The following is a 21,536-nucleotide window of genomic DNA, read 5'->3' on the forward strand; positions in this document are numbered from 1 at the left end:
CCTTTGTGAAAAACTGTCTTGACTATAATCAGTGTAATCATTCTGTTTTTTGCTGTTTGATCCTTACATATATAACTGTGTATTTATTACTTGGGGCCCTTGGATCAGAAACCCTAAGTAAAAGGGTAAGGAGAATATGTTGCTTCAACCACTTAGGGTCAGTGCCCCTCACCTGCAGGAAGCAGGTACTGATAGATTTCTCTGCCCCTTTCCCCTCAGCAACAATATTCTCCTAAAATAAAAAGGGGGAAATGAGAGAGTTAACTTAGGCAGGTTGATAAGGAGTCAAAGCCTAAGGCCCCTTTAAGGAGGAGATAAACATTCTTTCTTTTTCACAGTCTTTCCTATAGATATGTAGGCCTCGTAAGCAGCAGTATCTCTTATTCAAGGACATGCCTTTTTTTTTTTTTTTTTTTTTTTTTTTTTTTTAAGCTTTGGATATATGTTATGGGAGAAGGTCTGGGTAAAAACTTCCACAGCTGTAGCTCTGAGTTAACCTGTTCCTTCTGGCTAATCTCGTGCTGATGTCATCCCAGGAGGTATGTTAGAGGAAAGGGTCTGGAAAAATTCTCGCAGTCTTGAGGTATCTTTTATCTATTCTCAGCAGCTAGTTGAGAAGTGTATAAAGTCTTGCTTAAACTACTGAGGTGGATTCTCTCCTGCTCCCTTCTGATGTCTATGTCTGAAGCTTTTTCTGTCACTTTCACTTTAGATAAAATCTACACAATGCTCCAAGTGACTGAGACTGTCTTTGTTCCCCAGTTAAATTTTCTCCTTCGGAGACCACAAATCTGGCAGCACTGTTCACCATTCACCATAAGATGTCACAACTCTAGAGTCAGTATTCATGTTTGTCTCATGCCAAGCACCACTGAACCTGAAGCATTATATAGACCTTCTTATCAACTTTCTATAGCCATCTAACAGAGAATATTTAAAATATGATTTAAGGTTATCCTGTCCTATTCAAAGTGTGTAAACATTCTACTCACATGATTTGAATAGGACAGAATCTTGACGACCTCATGGACACTAGTTTGCAAGTCTCTGCTATTCATGGAATATTTCAGGCATGAATACTGGAGTGGGTTGTCGTTTCCTCCTCGAGGAAGTCTTCCCAACCCATGCCTCATGCATCTCCTGCATTGGCAGGTGGATTGTTTACCACTGGGAATGTTTGGGAAGCCCCAAACATTCTACTTAGGCAAGGTCAAATGACCTGAGAGACTTACCATTTTCAAAGTTTTTTCCCTTGTATTGTACTTTCCTTGTCATTGAAAGGTCCAGACTCTCTCTACACTGTATAATCTGTGTAGCATGTAACACTTGTCAGTATTTAATATTATTAATTTCCTCAAAAATCAAAATCCATCTCATTCCCTCCTCATTTCTTTCACTGTTTAAGTTTGTTACATGCTTAGCTGGTGTCTAAAATAGAGACAAAAGCAAAGACTGGGCAAACATTGCCACTTTTATCACAGAAAATGTTTTCACAGCCACAAATGATGGGATACCCTAAGAAAATAATTACAGAAATTAAGGTGCATAGAGCACAGAGCTGGAACCAAGATGTAATTATCCAAAAAAAGGAGTGATCACTAAGTATTTCAAATGGGGAAGAGGAAATTATGTTCTTAAAATTCATGGGGAAAATTCATACACAAAGTCCTCTGTTCCACCATTATCCTATGAAGGGAGCCCCAGAGAAATCATCCCTGGAGGGAAAGATACACAGAGTGGAATTCCTGGTACAGAGTGCACTTCTCCTGTGATGGGGAGTGGGAGGGGTCGGGGAAAGCCTCGTGGGCGTGGCTTTGCGTGGCGTCCAAGATGACGTCACAAACATCAACCGTATCCCACGACACCATGGGCTGAGCTAGTGCCAATGGCAGCTGCGTCTGGTGAGGAAGCTTGCCCTCTATACCCCTGAGGTAAAAGCCATGGGAGCAGTAGAGAGTTGGATGCCCTCGAACAGAGTGGGGCATGCCCCAGAGGAGCCAGGTGCTCCTGAGGGGGAGGAGGAGGCCGAAGAGGTAGCAGGGGCAGTGATAGAGGAAGGGGAGGAGAGTGAAAATGCCAGACCCACCACTAGTCAAGGGCGCCACAAGCGGAAGACAGGCCCAGAAGGGCAGCTCACAAAAGCGACCCACAGGAAGAGAGCAAAAGACAGATTCGAGTCCATTTATAAGACACTTTTTCTGAGAGGAGAAGGGAGTGACGTGCAGATCCGTGCCCTGGGGGAGGAGTGGAACTTGCACAAGGTCTACTTGTGCCAGTCAGGATACTTTGCTAGCATGTTCAGTGGTGCGTGGCGTGAGACAACCATGGATATTGTAGAGTTGCAGATGCCTGACGAGAACATTGATTGTGAGGCACTGCACGAGGCTTTAGGTTCCCTGTACCGAAACTCTGTGCTCATCCCACCCGGTCGAGTGGTCCCCATGCTGGCCACAGCCGGCATGCTGCAGCTGGACAAGCTGATTCAGCAGTGCGGGGAGGTAATGAAGGAGACGGTCAGTGATCAGACCGTGTGCAGCTACTACTGCTCTGCTGAGAGCTACGGACTCCAGAACATCAGGGCCATGTGTCTTCAGTGGCTGCTGGACAATCTAATGACCCAGCATAGTGAGGAGTTATTGAGAGAAATTAGCCTGGATCTCATGAAAGAGGTCATTGCCTCTTCAGAGCTCATCGTGATGGAGGTAGAGATGGATGTGTACACGACGCTGAAAAAGTGGATGTTCCTGCAGCTGCAGCCGACATGGAGAGGCCCCCGCAGAGACCTACTGCCTGACGCCGACTCGTGGTTTGCCAGGTCCAGGCAGGAGTCAGAGGGCACCGCTTTCCTGGAGACCGAGCAGGGCAGAGCCTTCGTGCCAGCGTTCCAGCAGCTGCGGCTTGCCTACATAATCTGCGACCTGCCGTCAGCACGCATCATCGACCAGGATGCACTGATCCCTGCCACGTGGCTGGCCCCAGTGTACAAAGAGCAGTGGCTTGCCCTCCTCCGGGCTGAGCAGACCAGAGACCTCAGGCCCGTGGATGTCTTTGTGTCCGACCTCCAGAGGACCAGCATGCGGTGCGGGGGCCAGCTCCTCAGGGATGCGCAGTGCACCTGGCGGTGGACAGGCTTCAACTTCGGCTGGGACTTGGTGGTGTGCTATGCCAACCGGCGCATCATTTTCAAGCACAGCGCGCTGAAGAAATCTTGCGGTCTCGGGGTCAGCTTACTCTGGCAGAGAAAGGTCGCGTTCCGCTTGCGCCTGGCCTCCTTGGACAGGGCTGGAAGAGCCATTTTCCGGAAGCAGACAGAATTCCAAGTGCTTTCCCTGGGAAAGGATGAAGAGCTAGAGGTGGTGAATCTGGAGAACGAAGATGTGGTTTTCCCCACATATGTGACCTGTAATTTCCTGTACCTCCCCAGAAAGGGGCGTTTTCCTCAGTGAGGACTCCTGAAAACAAAATCTCAGAGAGGTGAGCAGCTCTTTCCCTGGGGTCAGGGACGACCAGCTTTGTCCAGATGCCAGCTCCTTCTGCGGGACCAACCGGACTTGCCCACCTCTGGTGGCCCAACTCTGTCAGAGTCTTTGTTGAACTGTAGCTCATAATACTTGAGGTTGTTTACCTGAGCCTATGAAGAGGAGAAATTTTAAAGCCCTGCTCCCCCAACACCTTTAGAACTTATTTGTGCTGTTAAAGTGGCAACCTGTCCTCCTGGTTTACCATCCATCAATGCCCCCTCCCATCATTTCTGCCAAGTCAAAGACCAGTTGACTTGAGAGAGCAACCTGTGAACCTACCTACTCTACCACTGTTAGGGAAACTCTTTTAAAATATGCATTTCCTTTAGCTTGATTAAAGGAATGTTAAAGAAACAGTTTGGTTTCTCTTTCAGTTCGCGTGTTTAGAGCCACTCTGCCCCACTCATTACCACCACTACCGCTAGCTTCCTTTGGATTGCTTCCCTTTCCCCATTCCCTGCCACTCAGTGAGTAGTACTTGGTTCCCATGATCTCTCACTCTGTGAACGCACCCAGGCTACACTGATGATCTTCTCTTTATTGGTTGTTCCTCAATATTCTTAGGTTAGTTGACTTTATATCATATCTGATGTTAGTTTGGCTTTATTTTGACTTTCCTAGCATTTTAACCCTAGAAGGACGTCTCAAATCTTACACAACCCTATATTGGGGGTGGAGTGGAAGGCAGCAGATTGATTCTATGAGGACATCTCGGTACTAGACAGACTTTTTCTGCCGCACACAGTCGTGAATTATTTATGCACTAGAATGCACTCTTTAAGCACCTTGATGGCCTTTGCCCTTCAGAAACATTTGACCTTGGAATTGTACTTGGAAAGACTCTTTCCCGCTTAAAAACAGGTCTGGTAACCTCTGCAAAGGAATGCTTTTGAATTATAATGGGAATTATTTGGCATCTGGAAGTGGGATCACGAGATGTCCACACTGGTAATCAAAAGGGTAAGATAAAAAGTGTTTTTGTCACAAAAGGAGAAGCACACTAGTCACGATTTGAATTTGTTAGTTTCTGATTACTGTTCACTTACAAATTGTCACCATCCCATTCCCTCCATTGAGTCATTTTGAGGTCAAAGAATGGAAAACTCTATTTAAGAAGCCATATAAATAATAAATACATGCTTGGAAAGAGTGTGATAAATTAATACAAGATGAACAAAAAAAAAATAGTATACTGTATTGGTGTTTGGCAGATTCATGTTGATGTATGGCAAAACCAATACAATATTGCAAAGTAATTAGCCTCCAATTAAAATAAATAAATTTAAATTAAAAAAAAATAGTCACCAGATTTTAATGCTTTACTTAGTTGAAATCAGAATTTTCCTTACTGGTGGTTTATGTTTCTCTTCCCAATTAGATTTTACCCATTGTCGTTCAGTGAACAAATTACTTCTGACTTTATCCATTCATTCATTCCTTTTACTCTTTAAGCAGATTTGAAAGGCTTCGTTATCCCAAACCCACATACTAGTATTAGAGTAATATTTATATGATAGTTACTTATATGAAATGGTTCAACCAGGAAGCTGCTGTTGCATCCTTCGATGTTTTCCCTTAATTTTGCAGCCCCCTACCCTTTCTCGTGTTCCCTTATATTCCGTTTACCTAACCAACTACAAACAATAGACTTCATTTTACTTGTGTTTCAAAATAACTGGGGAGAAGAGTAAGTCATGATTCAGTTGAAAGGTAAAAATTATTATTATTTTTTTTTTTTTTTTTGGTAAGAATTTCACTTTCTTTATATAAACTCTCTAAACAATTTGAAATTCCTTTTTCTCGAGCTGAATGCCAAGATGCCATTTCATCTAAACAGAGGTATCCTCAGTTGGGAAATTCAGAGACTACTTAGCTACAAGTGTACCTTGACTGAAAGGTCTGCTTTTGTTTTCCTACCCAACTAGCTTTAAATCCTTAAATTGCTTGTTGCTGCTTACAATAGAAAGATGTTCAATAATGTACAAACAGTGACAGCTGAAATACACTCATTTAAACATTTAAACTCTCACAAACCCTGACTGTTGCCATTTGCCAGTTTGGGCAATTTAGCCAATACCTGTCTCTATTTTTTCACTTTTTTTTTCTTTTCTTTTTGACTGCTCAGGATGAGGAAGAAACCTTTTCCCATGTTGATACTCATTTTGTTAGCCTCTTCGTAAAGGCATGGGGAGATGGGGAGGCAGGGCAAAATGTATAGTCATGGTAACGCTACAGGAAACCATCAAGCTAAATAACAGCAAACTAAACACCATACTAAAGGAGATGTACCCCTATGGGATACCACGTGGTCCTTGACAATGATGAGGATTTATCCCTGTCTCTGTCTTTCCCTCTCTGTATGTCTGCCGCTCTCTCTGTCTTCCCCTATCTCTGTCTCCATTATGTCTGTCTGCATCCCTGTCTAATTACTATCTACCTCTTTCTTTGTCTACCTCAGTCTCTGTCTCAGACTGCCTATCTTTGTCACTGTCTGTCTCTGTCTTACTGTCTGTATCTTTCTGTTTCTCTCTGTTTCTGACAATCCCTTTTTTGTCTGGGTCTCTATGTTTCTGTCTCTGTCTCTGTATTTCTCCAGTGCTTCTGTATCCGTCTGTATCTGCATCTCTCTGTGTCTCTTTCTCCATCCGTCTGTCTTTGTCTTTCCCTTTCTGTCCCGACCTGTCTCTGTCTTTCTCCCCACCCCCAACCTTGTTTCTCTCTGACTCTCTCTCTCCCCATCACTATCTCTATGTCTGTTGGCTCTCTTTCAGTGTGTGTCTGTCTTTCTCTGTCTCTCAGTCTGTCTGTCTCTGTCTTTCTATCTGTGTCAATCAGCCTCTGCCTGTCTCCCTGTCTCTGTCTGCAACCATCATTCTTTGCCTTAGTTTGAATGTGTGTCTGTTTGTCCCTGTCTGTGCCCGGCTTCCTCTGCCTCCCTGTCTCTGTCTCCATCTATTTCTACCTGTCTCTGTCTGCCCCTTTCTGTGTATGCCTTTCTACCTGTCTCTTTTGGGGGAGGAGGTATAATATCTGAGTGTGTCCCTCTGTTGGGCTTTCTCAGCCTGCCTGACCAGCTATCTCTGTTTTTCTGTCAGGCTGTCCTGTCTCTGGCTGTTTCTGCATCTGGTTCTGTTGCATCTTTTGATAGTCCATCTCTGCTTCTGCCTGTCTTAAGGAGACAGGAATGAAATGTTATTACAATTCGGTCGACAAACCCTCTTCTGTCATCTTCCCTTCCGGTGGTGTCCTAGAGATAGATGCTGTAAGAAGACAAAGGTTAGCATTCGTGTTCAAAGACACAAGAGACTTAAATAAACAATGACTTATGAAGGAGAAAGCAGTGCCCCAGGGATGTAAGTGGGATGGACACAGACAGCAGACCAGTGTAAATTATGCTACTGTGGAAAGGGTCTATATATAAACAGCACAAAGATGACACTGAAATTTTGATGAAAGATAAATCATGTGCTGGAAAAAGAAAACCATCTTTTTAAGAGGAAAATAAAAAGAAGGTGGAGTGTCCAGCCACAAGGTCTACAGGAAGGTACTTGCCAAGTCTCAGCCACAGAATTTGGACATGAAACTGCCTGGTGAGAGTTAAAATAGCAAAATTCACCTATTTTATATAAGCACATCACATAAGTTTAATCATGCCATTAAACTTAAACTTTTGAATTGGGGTCAGCAAACACACACACACACACACACACACACACACACTGAAGTAAGTGGATTGAAGCAGGATCCAAGGTTTTTATGTCATCACGTGTTCAGCTAGTAACATGACTCCTAAGACATTCACACACACACACACACATTTATATTTTATGAGCCCACATGAGGTTCCACCCTTTCCTTGTCCACTCAGCTACCTGGGCCTTGATGCCCTTCCCTTTATTCAAGATAAATCTCTTGAAAGGGGTGTGTCATCTGCCCCCTGTTCTAAGATTTACTTGCTTGAGTCCAGGCACCATCTATATGTCATAGACTCTCAAATTCATAGCCCATGCACAGACCACTTCTTTGAATCCAGACCTATAGCCAGCAGTCTGCCCCACCACTTGGAAATCTCAAAGGTGGTGCGATCTACAAAGGAACCAAATAGAACTAATAGTCCAGGCAACCAATTTTAATCTAAATGTAGATTCCTTCCTCATTTGAGTAAATAAATAGAAAGACACTGATGCTGGTAAGGAGAAAATAACCAGGATGTTAGCGGAAACTTATACTTCTTCAAGTGTTTGTGTTTCAGAAGTAAAATTTGTCTATTCATGACATTCTAAAGAAAGGTGGCAATTTTTTTTTTTCCTAGTAGGTAAGAGAATTGAAATTTACCTCATTTATTTAGACAATACCCAATTGATATATGAACAGTCTTCGGGAATGATTTGTTCTAACAGTGCAGATCAAAGTTTGGTTTAGTCTGTGAACACGTTTTCCATGTCAATTGCTATGATTAGATTCTGAGATCAGACACCAAAGGATAAATTTCACTCCACAGTGTAGCAAAATTCAACTATCAAACTTGGTTTAAAGACTAGCAGGGTAATAAGATGCAGTGCAAGGAACAAAAGCTATCTGGGCAGATTCAAGGTAAGATTTGAATACCCAAAAGATCCTTAATTCTCTGAGAACTATTCATCACATAAACACACTGCATTACATTGGTGATGTCTGTCAATTATTTTAAAAAATAAAAATAGTACATGGTGATGGCAAAAATAGGAATCTACAAGCAGCTGATGGTTTTGATTAGCATGTTTGCAGTACATGGGATTTTATGATGAGTGATGACTCTAAGTGAATTAAAATCATCCAAGCGGTCACGAAGAACATGTTTTGGGTGAAGGCAAGTGGCTGAGTATGGTCCACCACAGGTGAGGAAGACTTCCTGTAGAGGTATATTCTTAAAAATGGTAGCCCCTAGTCATATGTGATTACTTAAATTGATTCAAATTAAATAAAATTGAAAATTCAGTCTCACTCGCAGCATTTGAAGTGCTCAATGGCTACATGTAAACCCGTGGCTACTATACTGTGCACAGTGCAGATATGGAACATCTCTATCAGCGCAGAGAATTCTGTTAGATAGTGCTGTTCTATAATCAGTCATTCCAAGTAAAATTTACGTTTCTTTCTACTTCTGAATACATAGGTCGCCTGGATAACCTATGTGGGGGTGGGTGATGTTTGTGGGGATGGGGAGGAGTTAGAAAAACAGACATACAGAATGGTCACATTTGGATTTACAGGGTCTCATCAAGGTCTTATTTGTCTCACTGTGCTTACTGAGATGTTATGGAGGCTGGGGACAGGGCTTGAGGAAGGTTGGTAGCCACCCAAAGGAACCGTTTGTTTTGGAACCCTGTGCTTTGAATGTGAAGAATTTGATCTAAACTTCTGTGGCCCATACAACATCTGACCTGGTGGTCAGGCCATCATCTCAAACTCATTGTCCAAAACTCAACCTTGGCTTTCTTTCTCCCATTCCACTATCATGAATATCTATTTTCAATATATTTTATGGTTGGTCTTTTACTGTTCATATTGTTACTATCTCCACCAGTATACTAGCCCTCTTCTCAGTCTCTAGGCCTTGAAATCGCTGGTTGAAAGGATACAAAATAAATGTCTTTGTAAACTGAAACTTACATTAGAAATAATAGCATGTGGGGTTATTGTAAATACATTTAGATACAAATACATAAATACATAAATCAAATACATTTGAGTCTTCTGCTTTGCTTTGCCATCAGGTTTAACGTGATGTGATAGTTCGATGCCTCCCAGCTAAAGACCAGCAGGAACACATTTGTAGTTGAACAATTTGAGTTAATTATTCTTTGCAGTGAAGGAGAACATACACAGTGAAGGAACTGTGGGCCACACAAGTACGTGGGTGATAGAAAAGGGATGTTAAAAGATTTGGGCTTGGGACTTCCCTGCTGGTCCGGTGGATGAGACTTTGCCTTCCAAAGTAGGTGGTGTGGGTTTGCTCCCTGGTTGGGGAAACTAAGGTCCCATATGTCTTGAGGCAAAAACCAAAACATTAAAGAAAAAAAAAAAAACAGAAGCAATATGTTAACAAATTCAATAAAGACTAAATAATGGGACCACCTCAAAAAAAAAAAAATAAAGAAATAAAGAGGTGGGCTTGTTTTAGGTGATTTGGGTGAGGTTTTAAAGAAGCAGAGCTTTGATCTGCATTGGATACTGTCAGGAAGACAGGGTATTCCTATGACAGTATCTTAATAAACCTTTTGTATAGAGAGAATAGATTAGAGTGAGGTTAAAGCTACAATTGCTGAAAACAAACAAAGAAACAAAGCAAAGGGGACAACAAAACCCCCAAACTAGCAGTCACTCATACTAGCTAGGAGAGGGATATACAGTGATTTCTACAGTGATTTTGCTTTTGTGTGTACTTCGGAAAAAAAATCACGAAGTGGCCTTTGTTTTGTCTCACTTTATCATGATCTCAGAGTGACAAGGTCTCATGATCTCACCTGAAGTTGGCATTCCCTGAGATGTTTTTCAGTGTCTAATGGGAGAATAACATGTCCTAGCCTGGATGTCAAGAGATATTTTTTCGTACCCCCTTTTGGCCACAAGCCATTAATCCATGTTATCTAGATTATCAACACTGCTCTGATTTTGATGATCAGGAATTTGTTTAGAGAATGTAGTCTGTAGTAGGACATGGATTGGTCTCTCCTGCTCCTTTTGTAGTAGAATGCATCATTGAATACTCTGGTGTGACACGGGCTGTGCATTTAAGACTCCAGACAGGATGCATTGGCCAACTGCAAAACAAGTAATCAAATGAAACACAATGATTATTAGTCCTTGAAACAGGACTTGAAGTCAAGGGCTTGGATTATAAAAACCAGGCAATGAATCCAGCTGGGTTCACCTTTGAGCACCACATGACTTTTGTTAGAATCAAAGACAAGTTTTGGACCACCCTTGCTAGTTATTATTTTCCCTAATGTGAGAATATCAATTCACAAAGCCTATATGAATACGGAGTCAGTTAATCTTCGTGTGTGTGTGTGTGTGAGAGAGAGAGAGAGAGAGAGAGAGTTGCTCAGTCATGTCTGACTCTTTGCAACCCCATGGACTATAGCCCACGAGGCTCCTCTGTCCATGGTATTCTTCAGGCAAGAATACTGGAGTGGGTTGCCATTCCCTTCTCCAGGGGATCTTCCCGACCCAGGGACTGAACCCGGGTCTCCTGCATTGCAGGCAGATTCTTTACCATCTGAGCCGCCAGAGAAGCCCTTCCTGGTGAGTTTTTAAAAGAAATTGGCTTGACTGTTACTGGATAATCCCTCTCTCTCTAACCCCTCCCCCCTCCCCCACCCGTTTCTGGAAAACAAGATGTGCTGGGATGTTTAGTTTAACAGATCACAAAGTCTCTAGCAATTATCCTGAACACACAAGATAAGTTAGCATATGCCATATGGGTGTTCTATAAGATGTTACATAACAAATAGTACCTCATTGTGGCACGGCCTCTATCAGGAGAATAAGCATCATGTATTACAACTAGAGAAAGCCGATTTTGTGTTCCTCAAGGTAAGTGATGTATTTAGCAGAACTTCCCTTGTGTGGCTCAGCTGGTAAAGAATCCACCTGCGGTGGAGGAGACCTGGGTTCGATCCCTGGGTTGGGAAGATCCCCTGGAGAAGGGAAAGGCTACCCAGTCCAGTATTCTGGCCTGGAGAATTCCATGGACTCTGTAGTCCATGGGGTCGCAAACAGTCCAACACGACTGAGTGACTTTCACTTTCAACCAGTTTCACAAAGCAGGCTGACTATCATGAACAAACGGAATGCCATGAGCAAATTTGACTATAAGGGTCAGGGTGACTCCAGTAATGGAGTCTACCCTTGATTGAGTGGGATATGCCGAGAGGGCACAGGATTGGCCCAGAGGAACTACCCTGCGTCTGAGGTCGGGGCGGTGGCCGGGAGAAGCTACCTGACGCCCCCACGCCCGAGGCCAGGGGCGGTGGCCAGGAGAAGCAATCCCAAGTCCGAGGCCAGGGGCGGCGGCCGGGAGGACCAACCCCACATCCAAGGAGCTGTGGCTGCCCGGGCGCAGGAGGGCCTAGAGGAGCTATCCCATGTTGAAGGTCAGGAAGGGCGACTGTGAGGAGATAACCCTCGTGCAAGGTAAGGAATGGCGGCTGCGCTTTGCTGGAACAGCCGTGAAGTGATAACCCACGCCCATGGTAAGAGAAGCCCAATAAGACAGTAGGTGTTGCAAGAGGGCATCAGAGGGCAGGCACACTGAAACTGTACTCACAGAAAACTAGTCAATCTAATCACACTAGGACCACAGCCTTGTCTAACTCAATGAAACTAAGCCATGCCCATGGGACAACCCAAGACGGGTGGGTCATGGTGGAGAGATCTGACAGAATGTGGTCCACTGGAGAAGGGAAAGGCAAACCATTTCAGTATTCTTGTCTTGACAACCCCAAGAGCAGTATGAAAAGGCAAAATGAGAGGATACTGAAAGAGGAACTCCACAGGTCAGTAGGTGCCCAATATGCTACTGGAGATCAGTGGAGAAATAACTCCAGAAAGAATGAAGGGAAGGAGCCAAAGCAAAAACAATACCCAGCTGTGGATGTGACTGGTGATAGAAGCAAGGTCTGATGCTGTAAAGAGCAATACTGTATAGGAACCTGGAATGTCAGGTCCATGAATCAAGGCAAATTGGATGTGGTCAAACAAGAGATTGGTGAGAGTGAATGTCGACATTCTAGGAATCAGCGAACTCAAATGGACTGGAATGGGTGAATTTAACTCAGATGACCATTATATCTACTACTGCGGGCAGGAATCCCTCAGAAGAAATGGAGCAGCCATCATGGTCAATAAAAGAGTCCGAAATGCAGTGCTTGGATGCAATCTCAAAAACGACAGAATGATCTCTGTTCGTTTCCAAGGCAAACCATTCAATATCACAGTAATCCAAGTCTATGGCCCAACCAGTAAGGCTGAAGAAGCTGAAGTTGAACAGTTCTGTGAAGACCTACAAGACCTTTTAGAACTAACATCCAAAAAAGATGTCTTTTTTATTATAGGGGACTGGAATGCAAAAGTAGGAAGTCAAGAAACACCTGGAGTAACAGGCAAATTTGGCCTTGGAATACGGAATGAAGCAGGGCAAAGACTAATAGAGTTTTGCCAAGAAAATGCACTGGTCATAACAAACACCCTCTTCCAACAACACAAGAGAAGACTCTACACATGGACATCACCAGATGGTCCACACCGAAATCACACTGATTATATTCTTTGCAGCCAAAGATGGAGAAGCTCTACACAGTCAGCAAACACAAGACCAGGAGCTGACTGTGGCTCAGGTCATGAACTCCTTATTGCCAAATTCAGACTGAAATTGAAGAAAGTAGGGAAAACCACTAGACCATTCAGGTATGACCTAAATCAAATCCCTTATGATTATACAGTGGAAGTGAGAAACAGATTAAAGGGCCTAGATCTGATAGACAGAGTGCCTGATGAACTATGGAATGAGGTTCCTGACATTGTACAGGAGACAGGGATCAACACCATCCCCATGGAAAAGAAATGCAGAAAAGCAAAATGGCTGTCTGGGGAGGCCTTACAAATAGCTGTGAAAAGAAGAGAAGTGAAAAGCAAAGGAGAAAAGGAAAGATATAAGCATCTGAATGCAGAGTTCCAAGGAATAGCAAAAAGAGATAAGAAAGCCTTCCTCAGCGATCAATGCAAAGAAATAGAGGAAAACAACAGAATGGGAAAGACTAGAGATCTCTTCAAGAAAATTGGAGATACCAGGAGAACATCTCATGCAAAGACGGGCTCGATAAAGGACAGAAATGGTATGGACCTAACAGAAGCAGAAGATATTAAGAAGAGGTGGCAAGTATACACAGAAGAACTGTACAAAAAAGATCTTCATGACCCAGATAATCACGAGGGTGTGATCACTGACCTAGAGCCAGACATCCTGGAATGTGAAGTCAAGTGGGCCTTAGAAAGCATCACTAAGAACAAAGCTAGTGGAGCTGATGGAATTCCAGTGGAGCTATTCCAAATCCTGAACGATGATGCTGTGAAAGTGCTGCACTCAATATGCCAGCAAATTTGGAAAATGCAGCAGTAGCCACAGGACTGGAAAAGTTCAGTTTTCATTCCAATCCCAAAGAAAGGAAATGCGAAAGAATGCTCAGACTACCACACAATTGCACTCATCTCATACGCTAGTAAAGTAATCCTCAAAATTCTCCAAGCCAGGCTTCAGCAATATGTGAACCATGAACTTCCTGATGTTCAAGCTGGTTTTAGAAAAGGCAGAGGAACCAGAGATCAAGTGGTGAACATCCGCTGGATCATGGAAAAAGCAAGAGAGTTCCAGAAAAACATCTATTTCTGCTTTATTGACTATGCCAAAGCCTTTGGCTGTGTGGATCACAATAAACTGTGGAAAATTCTGAGAGATGGGAAGACCAGACCACCTGATCTGCCTCTTGAGATATTTGTATGCAGGTCAGGAAGCAACAGTTAGAACTGGACATGGAACAACAGCCTGGTTCCAAATAGGAAAAGAAGTACTTCAAGGCTGTTCATTGTCACCCTGCTTATTTAACTTCTATGCAGAGTACATCATGAGAAACGCTGGACTGGAAGAAACACAAGCTGGAATCAAGACTGCCAGGAGAAATATCAGTAACCTCAGATATGCAGATGACACCACCCTTATGACAGATAGGGAAGAGGAACTAAAAAGCCTCTTGATGAAAGTCAAAGTGGAGAGTGAAAAAGTTGGCTTAAAGCTCAACATTCAGAAAACGAAGATCATGGCATCTGGTCCCATCACTTCATGGGAAATAGATGGGTAAACATTGGAAACAGTGTCAGACTTTATCTTTTTGGGCTCCGAAATCACTGCAGATGGTGACTACAGCCATGAAATTAAAACATGCTTGCTCCTTGGAAGGAAAGTTACGACCAACCTAGATAGCATATTCAAAAGCAGAGACATTCCTTTGCCAACAGATTTCTGTCTAGTCCAGGCTATTGTTTTTCCTGTGGTCATGTATGGATGTGAGAGTTGGACTGTAAAGAAGGCTGAGCACCGAAGAATTGATGCTTTTGAACTGTGGTGTTGGAGCAGACTCTTGAGAGTCCCTTGGACCACAAGGAGATCCAACCAGTCCATTGTGAAGGAGATCAGCCCTGGGATTACTTTGGAAGGAATGATGCTAAAGCTGAAACTCCAGTACTTTGGCCACCTCATGCGAAGAGTTGACTCATTGGAAAAGACTCTGCTGCTGGGAGGGATTGGAGGCAGGAGGAGAAGGGGACAACAGAGGATGAGATGGCTGGATGGCATCACTGACTCGATGGACATGAGTCTGAGTGAACTCCGGGTGTTGGTGGTGGACAGGGAGACCTGGCGTGCTGTGATTCATGGGGTCTCAAAGAGTCGGACACGACTGAGCGACTGAACTGAACTGAACTGAGCTGACACTCCTTTGTCTTAGTCACATAAAACATTATTTCCTTTCAGCCCAGAGCTGACGATAATACAACAAAACAACTCAGCTAAAACTCTGTACTAAGGATTACATAACAACAATGTATCCCACTTGAGGACATGTTTCTCCTTCTTGAGGACCTTCTGACTATCTTATTGTTATCTTACAATGTATATTATGGGAGTAGGACTGGTAAGATCTTTTTACTGTTAGTTCTAATCCTGTCATCTTAAAATGTAAATTATGGGAGTTGGTCTAGGAAGACCTTTACAACCTTGAGTCATTCGTTTGATTTACTGCAATAACCAATTAAAAAAGTATAGAGCTCCCTTGCTAAGACTAGTGAGGGGGCATTCTCTGTCCCCCTTCTGATGTCTATGTCAGAAGCTTTCTCTGTCCCTTTTCATACTTTAATAAAACTCTGCTACACAAAAGCTCTTGAGTGATCAAGCCTGGTCCCTGGTCCCGAAGCTAAATCTTCTTTGGAGATCACGAATCTGCCACCATTCACCGTAAGCTATCCTCTAAACCAGAAGAACAGCTTAGGTTAGGGGCAGGTAGACCCTTCTGAAAAACATCCGTTGCCACTGATGATGAAAAGAAATTGTGTGAAGAGGCTGATAGAAAAAACACCAGTTTTGAAGGGCTCTTCACTGCTCGGGATGGATTTTATGCTGCAGCTATCACCTGAGGGGTACCCTGTAGACCACACAATTACACAGTTCCTGCATGTAATGCCTGAGTATTCCATGCCATCATCTATGAATTCACCTGAGCCACTCACTGATACCATTAAAAGTATTGGCATACTTGCTTGATAAATACAGAAACTCCCAGACAAAAGGCTGTCTCCCATCATCAACTGGAATCATTCTGGCACTAGGGGGAGAACATGCACTGTCACTGCTGAAAACTGCTGCAAGTGGAATCCAGTGGAATCCCAGAAACCTGTACTGTGGCTTTTTGATGTATTAACACATCTGTGAAGATAACTAAAACATCTGATAACTGAATGACATTGTCCTACCTCTCGGGACATTTTGAGTCAGCTTCAGGTAGTAGGGATGGGACATCTTTTCCTATAGATTCCAAGTAGGGCTGTCTTCCTTACACGTTTTTCCCCTCAAGGGCTAGTGACTCCTCATTAAGTCAGTCTTATCACATCTAATCAAAACAGCAGTACCGAGCAGATGATTCAAGCCACGATTAAGGAAAACAAAAAGCCAAAGAACAAGCCTCTTCCAACTCTTCTCAAGAAGTTCCTTTAACTCTAGCTCCTGAGGAGTCTGGCTGAACACATCTATACTATGTCTATATCTATATCAATATCTATATCCATATCCACATCCATATCTATATCTATCTGTATCTTTTTCTAGATGGTCCAGCAGTGAAAAAGAATTCATCTTGGCCAAGGGGACTCTGAAAGGACTAAAACAGGCATGATGAAAGGTCTCCAATTTCTCCCTTTCTTTCTTCCTTTCCTCTTCCTTCCTTTGCTTTCCTTTCCTCTCGTTTTTTTTTTTTTTTGTTTTGTTCTTTTTTTCCCCAATCCTTTCCTTCCTTCCTTCCTTCCTTTCCTTTCTACCTCCCCCACTTTGCAAACTTTGGCTACAAGGCTTGAAAAACTTTTCTCAGAAAATACTGCTCTGTTGTTTATTGAGGTTGCATCAATCACCCCAAGCAAACAGCACACAACCAGGAACAACCTCCAACTGTGACTTGCAGTTAAAGAAGAAAACTGCTGCCTAATCCAAAACAGCAAGAACATCTTGCTTGCTACCCTATAAAACTCTGACCTTGCTTAAATTGTCACTTACTCTTCATTTGCTCCTTGGTACATGTCAATGGAATACAGCCACAAACCTCTATTTGAATCACATATCAGTCTGTTGTAACAGATCTTAAACCTTTCATCTCCACTTGATTATTTTAATAAGAGAAATATATTCCTTGAAAGATTTATGAACAAAGGTATTCACTATAGTACTAATTATAGTAGAAATAATTAGGGAAGTAGTTGAATAATTATGATAAAACATTTGATGGACTTTTGGGTATCCATACAATTAAGTTTTTCATTGTATTGAATGATAAAAGAGCATTTTAAATTCTTTTTATTCCAAAAGGTAGTGTAAATACAGTATGTATGTGTATGTATGTAGATATGTACCTATATAGATAGCTATATCTATATACCTACATACATACATGCATTTCTGGAGAAAAGGAGTGAATGAAATGCAGTAACATCTTTGCAGTGATTTTCTCTGGGCAGAGAGATTCTGGGTGGTGAATGCAGTCATCTCAATGCCTCCCCAAAGTTTCTAATTGCCACAGTACATACACTGAGGATGGAGAGACTTTCACAGGAGCTCACAGAATGTTAGGATTTCCCTTCCAGAGTCAAAATTGCAGCATACAAACTGCCAGTAACATTGGCCCAGGTATGATTTACTGCAGGCATGTAAATTTCGAACCTCAGTCTTTGGGGACAGCTCTATATTTAGAGAAGAAAGACCACAAAAGAGACACTGTAAAGAAGCTTAACAAAGCACAGAGAGAATTCCACCAGGAAAGCAGGCCAGACTCTTCCACAAACATGACCACAGGGCTACAAACACTACTTTTGACTAGTTTCTAGTCTCCCAACCAGGGGCATGTGCTGAGACGTTAAGGAGAGTAAACCATATAAACTAGCTGGAGCAATTTAAGCTATACATAGGTATTATGCTTCTGGTCAATATAGAATGACAGCACAAATAGGCATCCCTGTAATATTAATGATAGCAAACAACCTAAGTGTTCAACCTGTCGCACAGAGTCGGACACGACTGAAGCGACTTAGCAGCAGCAGCAGCAGCAGCAGTATGACTAAGAGTGGGCAAGGAAGAAGCTGCTATAGGGATAATCGTGCCAGCATGACAACATGTCCCTCGATCTGAGAGGATAGCAACCCATAAAACATTTACAGGGAGGGCAGGAAATGGGTAGATATGAGAAGGATAAAGGCACTAAATCTTCAGCTTTCATACAGGATAGCCAGTATATACTGTTCTATTTCTGACAGTAACTGAAAATTAGAGACATAAACAAATTTTGTATACATTAGCAACATGCAGAGGGTGGGTTATGTGAAAACTCAGATTGTTATGATTTAGAGTTTCTGAGTGAGTGAGTCTGAGATGGGTACTGTAAATTCCCAGGTTATGCTGATGCTGCTGGTGCAGGTACCATGCACTGAAAACCACTGACCTAAAGACACCAAGAGTAGAGTTAAAGATAGGACGAATATGTGTGTGTCCGTGTGTGTGTGTGTGTTCATTTGTATTATTTTTCAGGTTCCACATATAAGTGATATCATGCAGTACTTGACTTTCTCTGACTTATTTCACTAAGTATAATGTTCCCTAGGTCCACCCACGTAGATGCAAATGGCAGAATTTCACCGCTGCTGTGAGCATTAGGATGCATGTATCTTTTTGAATTAATGTTTCTGTATACACCTGAAATTAAAATAATATTGTAAATCAACTACATTTAAAAAGAAGAGATAGGCTAAGAACCTTACAAATGAGCAGAAAGGGTAAAAAGGAAATTGGCAAAAGCACCAACCATATAAAAAATTGAAGAAAACAAAGAAAACACAAGCATATATTGTATAAAGCAATATGATGTAATAATATGTGTCATGTCATAACTATAGTAGCAATATAGAGAAAAGACAAAGAGGTTAAGAATTTGTCTGTTCATTTTCCCTTGTGAGATTCTGTCTTTTTACTCAGAGAAAAGGATCTGGAATAAATAATTGGCCATAACTTTACCACAATCCAAAAAAAAAAGGCCAAACAAAAAACCCCTGCTACAGACAGGGTTCTGAGTCACTAGCCAGGATGAACTCTCGATGGGAGTGAGAGTAACTAGAGATGTCAAGAAGCCTAAATATGGAGCTCACAGCCAACCACATCCAGAAGTCAAGATAAAGAAGACAAGCAAAATCTAAGAAGGTAGGAGGAACACCAGGAAAAAAAAATGGTTCTCTAGAAGCCAGGTGAAGAAAAAGTTTCAAGGAGGAAGGAGTGATCAATTGCCTCAAATGCAGCTGAGAGGGTCAAGTAAGATGAAGACCAGGGAAACAGCAATTGGATTTAGCAACAGGGAGATCATTTGTGACCCTGATACAAGCAGTTTCAGCGGAGAATTAAGAGAGAAAGCCTGAGTGGAGTATGTTTATGTGAGAATGGGAGGAAAGGATTTGGAGACAGTGAAAATAGATATGCATTTGAAGGATATCTGCCAGAAAGAGGAAGAGAAAAATGGTATGGCAGCTGGGGGGCGTAAGTGGGGGAAGTTACAGCATGTCTGTTTACTGACAAGAATGAAAGAGAAAAAGAAGGAAAGAGAGGGAGTGGGTGGGAGAATTTCTAAAGCAACTTCCTTGGGAAACTGTCAAGTATGAGTGGGACCCCAGTGCATGAGCGGAATGAAATGGCTTTAGATAGAAGCCCTGGAGTTCATTTGAAACACTGGACGAAGTGCCAAGTATCATGAGCACAGGTGGCATGCAATGACAGTGGGAGTTTGTAGACGTTCTTCTCTTATTGCCTCTATGTTTTTAGTGAAGTGGAAAACAAAGTCAGTGGCAGTGAATGAGGATAGGAGAGAGGATGACAGAGGTATGAGGAGAGAGACAATGTAGGAAAGGGTCATCCAAGAGAGCAAGAGAATGAATGAGCTAGGGCATTGGTTCTTAACTCCAGCTTCATGGTAGAATTACCTGGAGAAAGATAGGGGTCTAGTTTCATTCTTTTACATATCCAATTGCCCCAGCGCCATTTATTGAAGAATGACTACTCCATTAAATATTCAATGAATATTCTTGGCTCCCTTCTCAAATAGTAGTTGACCACTGAACTTGTGGTGATCATGATTTCACTATATCTATAAATCAAGTCATTATGCTGGACACTATACATTTATATAGTGCTGTATGTCAAATATATCTCAATGAAACAGAACAAAGACAAGATTTTTTTAAACCAAATACCAAAAAACAAACAAAAGAATCACCTGGAGAGCTGTTAATGGTTTGTACTACCAATTAAATGCAGACTTTCTAGACACAGAGTCAGAGCATTGGTATTACTACAAGCTCTTATATCTTTTTCTAATATTCAGCCACGATTGGAAAGATCTGGACTAGGAAAGTGTAGTACTATTTTCAGACAACTTTAAAGACCCACTTGAGATTCATGGTCATGGATTTAAGATGGTACCATTCATCACGGTTTCTCTAGCTACATTCAACTGGGCATTGGAGACCTGCAGGTTTTAAGTAGGTATGGAGATGATCTGACAGAAATGGAACTTTGGTATGAGGTAGAGGGTGGGTGACACGGCGGGGGGTGGGGGGTGGGGAGGGAGATTTGAGGTTATTTATACATAGGAGAGGTATTTTAATAATTGATCAAAGGCCTGAAACTGGGTAAGGAGGGAAACAAGGACATAAAAAGTGTGAAGAACAGTAAAAATTTGCAGGGCTAATGGAGAGTAGGTCCCATTGGGGGTTGTCGAACTGTCAGTTTCAGGGCACTTGGGAAGTGGGTTGGAGAGAGGAAGTATTTATTGGGACATTGCAATGCTTGAAATTGACATGATTTGCAGTTATTGATGACAGAGTCCAGGGCAGTACTTTCAAAAGAGTGATAATTCCAAAACCTAGTGCATGTTTTGGAAATGTGTATGGGCGGTTTTGAATGTCAAAAGATAGATGTGGGGTGGGGCGGGCGGAAATTCCCTAGCGGTCCAGTGTTTAAGACTCTGAGCTTCCACGGCAAGGATCACGGGTTTGATCCTTGATCGGGGACTAAGATCCTGTCTGCTGTGCAGTGTGACCAAAAACCAAAAAAAATTTAAAAATGAGAGAGAGTGGAGGTCGGAGACCACAAACCAATCTCTAAAAAAGAAAGAAGAAAAAAAAAAAAAGATGGGAGGGAATTACTGGTGTTCAAGATCAGGGATGTGCAGAACATCCCTTAAGTGGAAGATAACATGGTCGTCAAATAGCTTACTGAATACAAGTTGAAGTGAAAAAGTCATTTAAATGCATCCCAAGGTAGAAACAAACTCCATTTTGTGGATAACCGCAAATCATACAGTTTACACAGTTTCAATATGGACTGACATTTCTATATTATATATGAAATGATCATGTAAATCAAGGAAACATTGTATTGTGTTTATTCTTTCACAGTTTCACCAATAACTGTGTACCCGTTCAGAAAATCGTATCTCTGAAAGGCAACTGCAACGTGTGGCGTTGTACTGGAGTAGCCAGTACAATACACCTGATTTGATATGATTTGGAATTCACAGGAATTTTGTGAATAGGGAGAGGAATAAAGGTATTTGGCCCTCATTTCACATTGGGTAAAATACAGTATCTACCCCACAGTGTCCTTGTGGCTATATATTATTT

At 42.3% G+C, this 21,536-nt stretch overlaps 1 protein-coding gene across 1 annotated transcript; it reads left to right on the forward strand.

Annotated features, from left to right (window-relative positions):
• The first annotated feature begins 1,950 nt into the window (after nt 1–1,950).
• On the forward strand, nt 1,951–3,858 carry LOC129639426 (germ cell-less protein-like 1). The gene has a single exon (XM_055564579.1). It carries the CDS (start codon nt 1,962–1,964, stop codon nt 3,444–3,446), a length of 1,485 nt encoding a protein of 494 aa, XP_055420554.1. The 5' UTR covers nt 1,951–1,961; the 3' UTR covers nt 3,447–3,858.
• The last annotated feature ends 17,678 nt before the right edge of the window (nt 3,859–21,536 follow it).

This window comes from Bubalus kerabau, chromosome X (genome assembly GCF_029407905.1).
Source record: "Bubalus kerabau isolate K-KA32 ecotype Philippines breed swamp buffalo chromosome X, PCC_UOA_SB_1v2, whole genome shotgun sequence".
NCBI lineage: Eukaryota > Metazoa > Chordata > Mammalia > Artiodactyla > Bovidae > Bubalus > Bubalus kerabau.